A 12,550-nucleotide genomic window follows, 5' to 3' on the forward strand; every position below is an offset into this window, starting at 1 on the left:
TTTCAGGCAATCACATTCTTGCAGCAGATGCTGGGGCTCAAAGACCTGAAGAAGTGCTGTGTAACACATCTTTGTAGAACACCTGCAGAGGTGGGGGTAATTGCGTTACTGTGGCAAAGCGGGCCTTGGAGAACGATCACTTGGGATTGGTCTAAAGAAATCATACTGGGATGAATACAGTTTGGTTGCTACCACTTAGAGAAGGTACACAGCTCGAGATGTAATGAGGAGAGCTAGAGAGCAGCTTCTCCCCTTAACCCAGCTGTCTCATTAGAAGAAACATGACAAGAGTGCTGTGTTGAGTTTGGGAAACAAGACTCCAACATTGAACCATGTCAGATTTGCACCACTGCAGACATGTAAGACAGAGCCCAGACACAGAGAAGATGGGGAGGAAACAGTAGGCAAAACTGCTACATCTCTAGCAACCCTAGATGACAAAAATCCTTATGGAATGCTGTTCCTTCTAGGCTACTGTATGATGTGCCCACCCAAGCTTAACAAATATGTGCTCAAATACAATCTTAAACCAAAATAAATATGTTAGCAAGTTGTGTGAAAATTCCAAGGCTTGAGGTTTTTGTGGGGTTTTTTGGCTTAAAAAACCAAAACAACAACAACAAAAATTCCCCACCACAAACATGGGGAATTTAAGCAAACTTATGTGTCGAATACATAAAAAAAGAAGTACCTGCACAAGGTCTGAAGCTGCAGAGCTGCAGACTCTGCTTGCAGCTCCACTTCTGTTCTACTGCTAGTCCAGTTAGGACTAACAATTTTCCTTAACAGAAGGAAATACTGCCACACACTTTATTTAGCCAGTCTGTGACAATAAGGTCCAAGGGGGAGGTCAGAGTCACAGATAAAACAGAAAATGACTCATCACTTTCCTACTTTAGAAACAGCTTTACAAGTAAGACCGATTACATTGTGTGCTACCAGTAGTCTGGAAATGCTACCTACTGAGCAAAACCAACAAGAAGTATTGTAATTTGGCCTCAGAACTCTCACCTGACTTTCCCTGAAAGCATCTCATATTGACAATGTGAATGTGATATTAAACAGAACAAATTACAGACCTGACCTACCATTCCAAACATAAGTATATTACTATCTTCATCCTAACTCCAGAAGTCTCAACATTGATGAAAGAGGTTTCATTATAACTTTATTTGAAACTGGACCTATTTCTTAAAGCTTCCAATGAACTCAACTAAGAATAAAAGGAAGAACTGTTAAGTGCTACCTGTTTTTATCAGAAAACAGTTTTCATCATGTCTTGTCACTGCTGCCATTTTCCCATTAAAGCTGCAGAGCACCTGTCAGTTTTCAATGTGAAGTAGTAATAACTAGCAACACACAAACAGGCAGAGCTTTGTTTCCAAGTATCTTTCTCAATCGTTTTGTTTACAACATACTAAATGCCAGGGGAGGTTTAGGTTGGACATTAGGGAAAGGTTCTTCACCCAGAGGGTGGTGGAGCACTGGAACAGGCTCGTCAGGGAGGTGTAACAGCCCCAAGCCTGACAGTATTCAAGAAGAGACTGGACAACACCCTCGGGCACATGGTGAGAACTGTCCCTTCCCACTCTGGACATTCTATGATTCTATTCTATGATTCTAAATCAACTACTCAAGGTGCCAGCCTCATGAGCATAAACATAGCATGAACTTCTGTAAATTCATCAAGGAACTGAACCTTAAAGACAGAAAACGGAGATTTTATCAGATCAACAATTTATTTTTTACCTCAAGAAAATCATTACTGCAACTTCCAAGGATTCGATCAGACCTCCTCATCCTATTCTAGCTGAAAAATTTCCTTCTATTTCACCCCAGCTTGCCACTCTTTGAACAGACATTAGAGCCACCACAACTCAGAAGAGGGAAAGAAAAAAAAAAAAAACAAACAACAAAAAACAACACAACAAAACACACAAACTACCACATCACCAAAACCAGACAAACACAACAAGGAAAGAAAAAACAAAAACAAAAAACCACAACACCAAACCCACAACAGGAGCTTTGTTCAAATCACCTTTATTGCCAAGCAGCTCTGGCCAATATTATACTTGAGGGAATGAGGAGTGCCCATTCTAAGTTTTGTAGAGTCTCCAGAAGAGGCAATAAGCTCTACAGGTGACTCTGATTTCAGACTGACTATCTATGAACTTGGCAGGGCGGGAACAACTGACAGGGGTCTTGGGAGAAGCAGAGCCAGAGACAATACAAGACAAGACTCTCTAAGGATTGGTTAGTTATCGCAACCACAGTACCTGTTCCTCTCTCTTTTGCTTCCGTAGCTGAAGACCCTCTTCCTCCCGCCTGCGACGCATTTCATCAGGGTTTAGAGATTTGTTCTTGTAGCTCTTCAGTCGGAAATTCTCTTTTCCTGAGGTCGTCATGATTCCTTTACAATGTAAATAAAAACAAGTCAGAAAACAATTATTTTTTCACGAACGCATTTTAGATTCTCTCTTCACCTCTTAATTTCTGTAGTCTTGCACTTCCAGCCACTGTCACCCTATATTCCATCACCTAACTTCCAATAACTTAGAAGGTATAACGCAAAATTTCACAGAATTGTCAGTGCTTCACATCAGGTTGACAAACTTTTATTTTGCTCTCTGACACTACAAGACATGAATAGGTAAAATATTTTATTAAGAAAGAACTGAGATCTACAAGCCTAGGCTTTAAAAAAAAAAAAAAAAAGCCGCACTAATAAATCTTTATATTTTTCCATAACGGAAATTAGCCACGCTAATTATATTTCCCTGTCCTCACTTTTGAGTGAAGGGGTCTTACGCTGCTTTTTAGCTTAATTTACTTTGTTAGTCAATTTAGGGGCTTTTTGCACTTCAAATCCACATTTTAATTTAACAGAACCTCATGTTCCTTTTATCCAGACAAGACCTACAAGAAAAATGAAATGGAGAGACAAATTTTAGCTGAGGATGGCTTAACCACCAAAAATGTTCACTCCTGAAAAGAGGTGCTATTCTTCTCCTTCTCTCCACCCTCAGCCTCTAATCCTGCCACCATTCATGCAGCAGGGCCTTTTTTCAGCCTAGGATTTCTAAGTACTGTCTGTCTTATGTAACTCGGTGGATCAGCATTTATAGCTATCCATTATAATTTTCACATGTACAATGCTGCCCTTTGGCGTTCCTTATGAATAGCTATAGAACTGTGTGGAAAGACCACCATGCCCTTAAATCAATGGGCTGTGGATCAGCTCTTAACACTCCACCTTGCTGCTACTTCTCTCTTTACATTCCCTTCTTTAAATCCAAAAAAGGTAGGTATAAAGTTCTAAACATCTCAGTATTTCCGTACATCTTCATACAGATGCAGACTCTCCAATATGTTATAAATATATGTAACTCTGCAATACAAAACTTAGGAAACTTTACACGGCTTTTAAAGGTCTCTTTTGAATGGCTAATATCTTGTATTAAATATGCTACCTACCTCAAATTCCACCAGGTGATAAATGATCTACTGTGCACTTTTTACTTTAAAATGGAGCAACACACAAGTGTATACAGACTCTCAACAGCTTAGGTTTCCTATTTAAAATACATCAAACACATAATCAAGTCTGCTCTAACCTACTCTTCTTTCAGTTAGCACAAAGAGTTTTAAGAGAGAAATATCTATCTATCTATCTAAATCTGCTTATTAGAGCTATCTTTTAAGTTGCTGGTACCTGACAACCATTTATAAGAATTCTAATGACCAGAACTGACTTTCACAGAAGACATTTCAGGCATCGCTCAAAGCGTTACTATAGTCTGCCAATCGAGATCTTAAAAACTATTAAAGGACCCAAACCTACTATATTCAAGATCAGTCAGTCACCGATTTCACTGAATGTAACATAAAAACTTTGTGTATACAAGTAATTCAGCAGCCTAATTCTGCTGAAAAGGCTCTTCCTGAAACGGCTTTTTTTTTTTACACAGGTCCTACAAAAAGATAAATCTCAGAATGCCAGATGTTCCCTACATCATTCTTAACAGCTTAGATACCTAAACACAGGAGGAAAATGGTATCTGAACTTAAAGTGTTCATGTTTCTTGCAATATGCTTGGCAGTAACATTTTCTTCCTGGTTTCAGTTTCAGTAAGTGAGCATTACCTGTATATTAAACACAAACTATTCAGGGAAGCCCTGGATTCTAACTGCGAACAAAAAATTTCAGGCTAACAAACACTTGGAGTAGAGAATTCCTTTTGTTTCTAAAACATCTGGACAGCAATATTTGATACACTCTAGAATTCAGAAAATTAACTCAAAGACTAGATGGGCAACCATGAGCTAAAAAGACATGCCTAACAGAAAAATGGCTTTGCAGACGCTCTAGTCAATCTGCCCTTGAACATGAACATACACAGGCACAGACAACAGCCCTGATAAGATCTCGAACCTTCCATGACATTATTAATAATTCTCCATTTTTATCTGAAACATGTCTTCTCAAACTCAGAAAATTACATTTGCTTTGATTTGGGATTTCAGGACTTCAACAGCTCCTGTGATCATTTTGCACCCTCACTTTCAGTCCCTGAAAGTTTTTATTTAAAATAAATCCTTGACAATGAGCATCTTTCATTTCGTATTACACAATTTAATCTGATTTCTATTACGGTGCCCCCCTGTAGGATGTTCCAATGTTTCTAAACATCAATGACACCATCTAACTTAATCAGCCTTAAGGTTCCTTTGCATATTCTTCCATACTGTACTTATTTGCCTAGTTTCCCCTCACCTCCGAACTTGCATATAGATGTATTTCCTTAAAGTTAGAAGCAAAACTGAAAGGATATTAATTTTCTTCTCAGAGGTCTATTTGCCATCTCCCACTATGTTTTATACCACCATTTCATTTATTGAAAATACAGGTACAACAATTCTGACTACCTCAACCCCTCACATTTTTCTCATTTTCTTTATTTCTATAACTTAAGAATTATCTTTTATTTATGACAACCCTTACAAGCTTTAGCTGTAACTTTTGGCTGTGCTCATTTCTGACTTTCAAGATAGGTCACTTTGCTGACTAACTCTCTCTTTGATTTTCTGAGTAATCTGTACACTTAAAAAACTTTTCAAAACAGTGGTTCCCCAACTACTGGTGAAAAATTCAATTACCATATCCAGAATTTTATCTAGCCTGCATCTAATGCTAGCATCTTTAGATCTATTCAGTGTGAGCACACAAATTATTTAAGACTAAAAAGATAATAATCCTATGTTAGTTGCTACAGTAATCTAAGGATTGTGTCAAGATGTAGCCTTTCCCCCCAGACTAAAACCACGGAGGCAAAACAACTTCAAGTCGCCTCTCACTCATCTTCAGTAGCTTTGCTGTGGCTTAACTGAAGAATCTTTCAAAGGTCACTTTAATGTTGTTTTTTCATAGCAAAAAGTAAATCCTGGATCTTCTCTGTCCTATCAAAATTAATGCTACTTCTGGTGAAAATCTGTGGTGGTTGTCATGGAAATGTTCTACCCATCTTTTCTTTCCTAAAGATAGCATAGTATTTTCCACAATTTTTGGATACTCCTGTCTACACATAACAATGTCTGTTGACCTGGTGAGGAGTTTTCATGGTGTATTCTTTGGCTTTTTGTGCAGCATCACTCAAACCCCATATGACACTTTCTTATCCTCACTTTGGCAGACACAAAAACATGACTTTTAGTAAAATGAAAACCACTATCTATTCCTGAATGTTTATGTTTCCCTAAGGAAATTATGATCCTCAAATTTTTCACTGAGCAAGACAAGTACCCTACCAAATGTGGATGTGTTCTAAGCACGCATTTCTAGGAGAAAGGAAAAAGGCTGCATTTCTCCTTGCTCATCAAGTCAAAGAAATTTGGAGGCACTGGGAAACATGGATTCAGTTACTGCTATGACCTACCTTGTCCCAAGCAATCATCTAGATGGGGCAAAAATGAACTCCCTGCCTTCTTAAATCAGATATCACTGTCACTAGTACTTAAGGGGTTTGCTAGAAGGAATGCCATGTGACTAATACTCTTGGATATTCCACACGTCAGAGACATCCAGATGTAAAAATAAAGGCCTTACAAATCAAGAACTGCATAATGGTATATATAACCCAGATGACTGAAACTACGATTACCCAACACATTGCTGATTTAAAGACCGTTAGAGACAAAGCTTCTTTCTTTGGAATTAGGGGTGGGAATAAGAAAAAAAAAAAAAAAAAAATCTATTTCAGAACTGTAGACCTGCACAAGAAATTCTACCTTCCAATGGAAATACACCGATAGGGGAAGACTTGAAAATGAAGACGAACAAGGAGACTGAAACAAAATAGTGTAGGTGGATTAAAAAAAGTTATCTTGAAGATCCATGACCTAACATACATACTACCAGCCTACATCTCCTAATAGAAGCAGTTGTCAGAAGAAAATCATTCACTAGAGGCATACTTGTGTATTTGTGGCAGTACCATCAAACTGCTCTCTCTCTTTCAGATAGCTGCCAGAAAGACAGTGAAAAGATACAAGAGATACTGTCAACCCTGAAAGAACAACCAGTGTTGGAAATGGCACTGTCAAGACTGAACTACAAGCAATGACAGAAGCTGGAATTATTCTAGGTAAGAAATGGTTTGGCTACACTAGGAAACCTTTATTTCCAAGGAAACTTTGTGTTTATTTATTGGCTCTGCCATGGGACTCTAGACCCCCTTAGAGAATTAAATCATGCTTCTTGATACCATGCCAAATAACTACAGCACAGCCTGGACAGATGTTCTAGCAATTCACTGATCTCTGATTACAGGATACATCATCTTCTGACACTCTTAGTGAGAAACTGGAAAACCTATTCAATTTTAAAAACCTACTCTGAAAGCAGCACTTAGTAAATCATTAATCTTATCAACACACCTCCTACAAATCCAGACTTTTGGCCACAAATGTGTTTTTTTCTCCTACGAAGTGCAGATTTTGGAAAGGCCTTCCAATTCGCTTTTTTGGCAATTCTAAGGCAACTAGTTCAGGAGGCTAACAGAAGTATTTAAATCTTGTGGAAGTAAACTGTCAGCTTTCTAGGAGATGAAAGATAACAAAAGGTCTTCATAATAAAACCATGAATAATATAGGGCATAGAATTCTAAAAAATATCACCTCAGATTAATGTTATTTCCCTGGAAAAACTTCTAGAGCAAGATCCTACATTTGCCAACATCCTAGGGAGACAAAACCAAGTCTCTACACTATTGACATTGTTATCTGAGGGAAAAGAAGAAAATTCAGAAAAATCAGCAGACTGACTTCTCTCTTCACTGCCACCTCCTGTTGTTTGAAAAGCCAGCTCAACCAGATAAACATTTTGGTGAGGCTGTTTCTGCTTCTTTTGCAAAACTATTTGACAAGCATACTGGATTACAAGGGGTCTATGGGAATGCCCATCAGTAGAAACACCCATATCATCTGAGGGGCAGTGGTGTTACTTCCTAATTTCAAATGTCTTCAGACTCCTGTAAAGCTCAGGACATCTAGAAGAAACGGTATTTAACCACAACTATAAAAAGCTATTGCTCAAGCACAACACAGCCAATTTCTTTTCTTAACTTGCTCTAGCTGTAAAATGTGATTGGGAAACATGTCTCACAGGCACTCTAAAAACCAACATTTACAGTATTTGTGAAGACCAGCAAAGTACTAGGTTTTGCCAATGATATATCAAAACCTAGCACTAAGAAGGAAACAAAATGATCATGTGAATTTCATTTTCCATGGCTGAGGAAAGCTGCAGCAGCAGGCGTAAGTGCTGCTCACTAGGAGAATGAGAGACTTCCATTTATGCAGAATAGCAAAGACTACACAGTCTTGTGTGATGGGCAACCATCACACAAGAATGATGCAGAAAAACAGAATCAAACACCTTCTGCTATCCAAAAGGCTCAAAGATTAAAGGAGCTTCAAATGGAATATAACATTCAAAGATAATAACAGACGCCCCTTTTAGGGACCTTCTGTCAAGAAGTGGAAGTAGCAAGGGGACTTCTTCATGGAATTGCTGCCCATTTCCCCGTCTTTCGAATCTGCTTTCTTATGCAGGCTTGCTAGCCTCACTTAGGTTTTTTTCCCATGGCCAGTAGGTCTTAATTGACAATTGTTTCTGTTCTAGCACCTTTATAAACATGTGAAATAGCAAAGCAAGTATTAATCCACTTAATCTATGGCAAATTCAACATGTTCTAGTTCTTTGGCCATTCAAAAGTTGGACTGCTACTTGCTTGAAACAAGGCCAATTTTAAAACCTATGACAATTAATACAATCCCTGAAAAGACATACAAATTTACACAATACGGAACATGAAAGCATGAAAGTCCAATATCGACCATTTTTCTACTATAAAAGACATGCTTGAAAGCAAACAAAAGGGAGGAAATAAAATAGATTGCCTTGTCTGAACAATGCTGAGGACACCTGATGCAGGTCTGTAGGGATGTCACATTTCAAGAATACGATCTCCTCATCTTCCACCAAAAAAGGGGCAGCAAATGTGGTTAAAATAAAAATAATAACTATATCAGAAGTATTTTTCCAAAAATTGCTAATCTTGAAGGTTTGATTTATTATACTCCCAGGTAACATTCAGAACTATCTCTGTGCTCACAAAAATTAGAGGTTTTTAAGAGACATGCCTTAAGTCAGGCCAACATCTGCTGGTCAGGCCTCTGATCTTCTGTTTTTACACCAAAAAACACACATGCACACACAGAAAACACCACAAGGAAGCATACGTCTGATTGAAGTTAAAAAAAAAAAAAAAAAGCACAACAACAACAAACTACTAACAGAAAGAAAATTACTTGCTGCTGTCTCAAAAAAACGATCTGGCACATCAGCCTATACCATCAGTTAAGTGCATTGGCAGCCATACACCTGGTCACGTAAATCGATCTTTATAAGTTTAAGGATTATGGGGTTTGGTTTTGTTTTTAAGAAGAACCACTGAAAAATTGAAGTAGTAATGCATTTACAAGGTTTATTGGTAAACAATTCTATCAAAGGCAGGGGGAAGCTGGAAATCGATAAAAGATTATACACACAGTACATCTAACACTTCACCATACATCTACTATCACAAAGGTATTTCCAAGATGTTTTAATTTCCATTTTCTTTAAGGTCCATTTTGATGTGAGGTAAGTTTTTCGAAGTTTCAGAAAGCTTTTAACTTGAGCAAGAGTGCAAAAAACACAAACTCAAAGCCAGGTCAACTTAAAAGGAACACAAACTCATTAACTGAGCCTTTCTGATTTGAGTTACTGCATTAAAAGTCTTTGCAGTGCCATAAATAAGTTTTTTAAAATAAATAAAATACCACACTGTCCTGATTTCTGTAACTCCACAGTCCACAATCAACCTGAAACCAAAAAGTTCCCACAAGCCATAAAACAAAGCAGCTAGCGATGAAGAATTAAACTGCTCAGCTGCACAGGATTATACTAACATTAAAAAATAACTTCACTTTAACATACCCATCTGCACAAAATAGCAAAAGCAATTATTCCTGTGTTCCAACCTAAAACTTAAACTGTTTTTCTTTTAAACCAGAGATTCGTTTTTATTTTGATAAAGATTATAACACATCTTCCCTGAACAGAACAAGCTGACCCACAACGTATTTTCTGTAAGGTCATATTTAAAACAACAGTCATGTATCATTTGACACTTTCATCTTTCAGAAAAAAAGCCATGCTAAAATGCCCTAAATATTCTTTACAAGAGAACAAGAGTGTACCTTTCAGCATTTTGTATCATGAAAATATGAAATTCCAAACACTTTAAAACAAATTAGGTTAAAAATAAACTAAATTATTAATCAACTTTGTAGTTCCAAGTAACTTTTGTTTGGGGTTGTGAATGATAGAATGCACTGAAACCAAACCTACTTCATGCTTCCCCTGATGACAAATTTGCCTTCAACAAATTTATCGGTTGCTGTGACTCAGCATTATGGTAGATATGTGTGCAGAAGCACAAAATAACGATAAGTCAATTTTCTACAGATTTCATTCCAGCTTTGTACAGCAGCAACCAAAAGAATCACATAATACTGATGGATTGGCCACATCAAGGCAAAAACCACAGGAACTTTAAAGCCTGATGATGCTCATCCTGTCTCCCTCATCCTCTTTAAGCCTAGCATCACCCTCATCCACAGCACATAGACAAAGACACCTCTTTTCCTTTCTGATCATTTTGCAATACAAAAAAAGGTAAAACAAGAACACACAGGTGTAAAGGACGTAATTATGTGGAAGCTATACAAAGAAGTCCTGCAATCCCATCCTGTTTCAGGCAAAAACCACATCACAACAATCTAAACAAATCACAACATTATCTGATTTGACTTATGAGTTGTGGTTTGTGTGCCACCAAAAGGTGGTTTGTTTGCCCAAATGATATTTTCCTATATCAACATGTGAATTTTCTTTCAATTATAACCTTAGCACTAGATTTAGTAGGTTTAAAATGCCTTGTTTGGAGATAAATACATTCAGGATGTTTAGCCACCGGATATTTATTTCTAAAACCAGCATGTCATTTACATATAGTCTCAACTTTATGCCCAGACTGTAAAAATAAAATAAATAAAATATCTGTGTATGTGTCAAACTGGTTAGTTTCTCACAGAACATATGAATCCTCCTGCTGACCCTGGCAAGCAGTCTGAACTACCAAATAAAAACAGAAAAAGATAAAAGAATTACTCTAGATCTTAAGGAAGGTTGCAGCATCTGGTGACTAGCTAAATCTCAAGTTTTGTAGCATACTCTTAAAATTCAGAGTGTATTACTCTCCATATACATGCAGGAAAACAACCATATTTCTTTCAATTCTAATGCTTTTAGCTTCTGCCTCCTCATGACATTAAGCATTAATTATGTCCCAACAAAGTATCCACTTCATCCCAATTTAAATTTTTTTCTATGTCACTGAACTCCATTTACTCCTGTCTTACATTAAAGGATCAACATAAGTGACAATGCGATGTCCAATCTACCATTACTTCTTACCACTTTTTCACACCTTCTTAACAGCCTTTTGAAAACAATTCTGGTGAAAGGAAATTTACTGTATGTTACCTGTCTTAGACTACCACCACTTTTTATCCTCATCATGAATTATTAATATTAAAGTCTGCATAACATTTAAAGCAGTTCACAACATTCATGAAGAGGCATAATATAATTGAGTCCTACTGTTCTACAGATTTTATATTTACCAGAGGTTTTCACTGAGTGTTTTGTTTAAACTTACCTTTGCTGTTTTTCCAGAGTTCCTCAACCTTCCTCAAAGTAATTTAAAAGTACTGATATTTCTATGGGTCTTGCATCCTGTTGCTGTCATTTTGTATCTTGAAAAGCCCATATTCATCCTTGGAATTAACAGAGCAGTTTAATCCATTACTTGCTCAACAGACTTCAAAAGCTGTAGCAGACTAAGGATGGATTTCTTGTTCACAGCAGAAAAAAAAAATTACTTGCTATCATACCGCTGTCTCTTATCTCTGTAGTTTACATCAGCATTTTTTTTCATTAGTATTATTATAATATTTAAACAAGGATTTCCATTAGGTTTTAGTCCCTTAGTACAAATCTGAATAATTTTCATATCAGTTCAACTTTCACTCTTGTTCTCTGGAAAAAAGAAGTGGTCTGACCTTATAACTTCTTGTTTGTCTATTGCATCATACCAGAATCTCCTGTTTAGATATTTCAGTCATTCACAACATTTCATCAAGTGAGTAACTCCTTTAATGTCTTTTATTTTTCTTTACTTGCTCCTAGACTACTAGGCTCCCTCGCACCCCCGTTCCCTTTGGCCTTCAGAATTATTTAAACAAATCCATTAAATTCAGCTATTTGCTACTGCTATTTTATTTCCTCTTATGTTTCCAACTTACATTAAAAGCACAACACTTTTTTTTTTCTTAGTATGCTAGATTTTATGTTTTTTCACATAGACTTGACTTCCATTTTTCTGGAAGGCATTGTTTAAGATCCATTAACCTCTCACCTCTTCCCACAAAATTATGTTTTCCAACCTAGCAACTTCTTTACCATTACCTTTAAAGGTACAGTTTCCTTTTGTGTTCTTAAGAGTATGAGTTAAGCCCCCCACTTTGCCTCCTCCAGGACTTGTAAAACAGTTTAGAAGAAAAATTCCACAATCTCGCGGAGAGACAAACAGAAAGATATCAAAGCAAGCCTGCCAGATACAGGGCAGTCTAAAACAAAGCATACCATTCTGTTCACTTTAGCTTATTCAACAGAAGTGAAACAAAAAAAAAAAGAGCACTGTATTGAAACACTGAAGTTGAAATAAGACTATCAAACAATCTGGTTAAATAAACATTTACACTTAAAAGCCTCTATAAAGAACCTTTCAGAAACTGCTACATCTGACTGTAGTACTTCTAGTTCTCCACAGTGTCTTTGGTCAGTGCTGTTGAAATACGCTGTTGCTGCCTTTCCCTTTCT

The 12,550-nt window shown here is 37.0% G+C and overlaps 1 protein-coding gene across 2 annotated transcripts in view; it reads right to left on the reverse strand.

Moving 5' to 3' along the window:
* Positions 1-12,550, reverse strand: part of KPNA1 (karyopherin subunit alpha 1) — a 54,193-nt gene that overhangs the window by 39,605 nt on the left and 2,038 nt on the right. Inside the window, exons 2-3 of one of the 2 annotated variants that reach the window (XM_071814397.1) lie at positions 11,328-11,445; positions 2,280-2,413 (exon numbers count right to left, since the gene is read on the reverse strand). In XM_071814397.1, coding sequence (XP_071670498.1) covers positions 2,280-2,408 — 129 coding nt within the window. In that variant the 5' untranslated portion in view covers positions 2,409-2,413; positions 11,328-11,445. The remainder of the gene's footprint in view (positions 1-2,279; positions 2,414-11,327; positions 11,446-12,550) is intronic. The other variant, XM_065851177.2, reaches the window with a different exon arrangement.

This window comes from Patagioenas fasciata, chromosome 1, assembly GCF_037038585.1.
Source record: "Patagioenas fasciata isolate bPatFas1 chromosome 1, bPatFas1.hap1, whole genome shotgun sequence".
NCBI lineage: Eukaryota > Metazoa > Chordata > Aves > Columbiformes > Columbidae > Patagioenas > Patagioenas fasciata.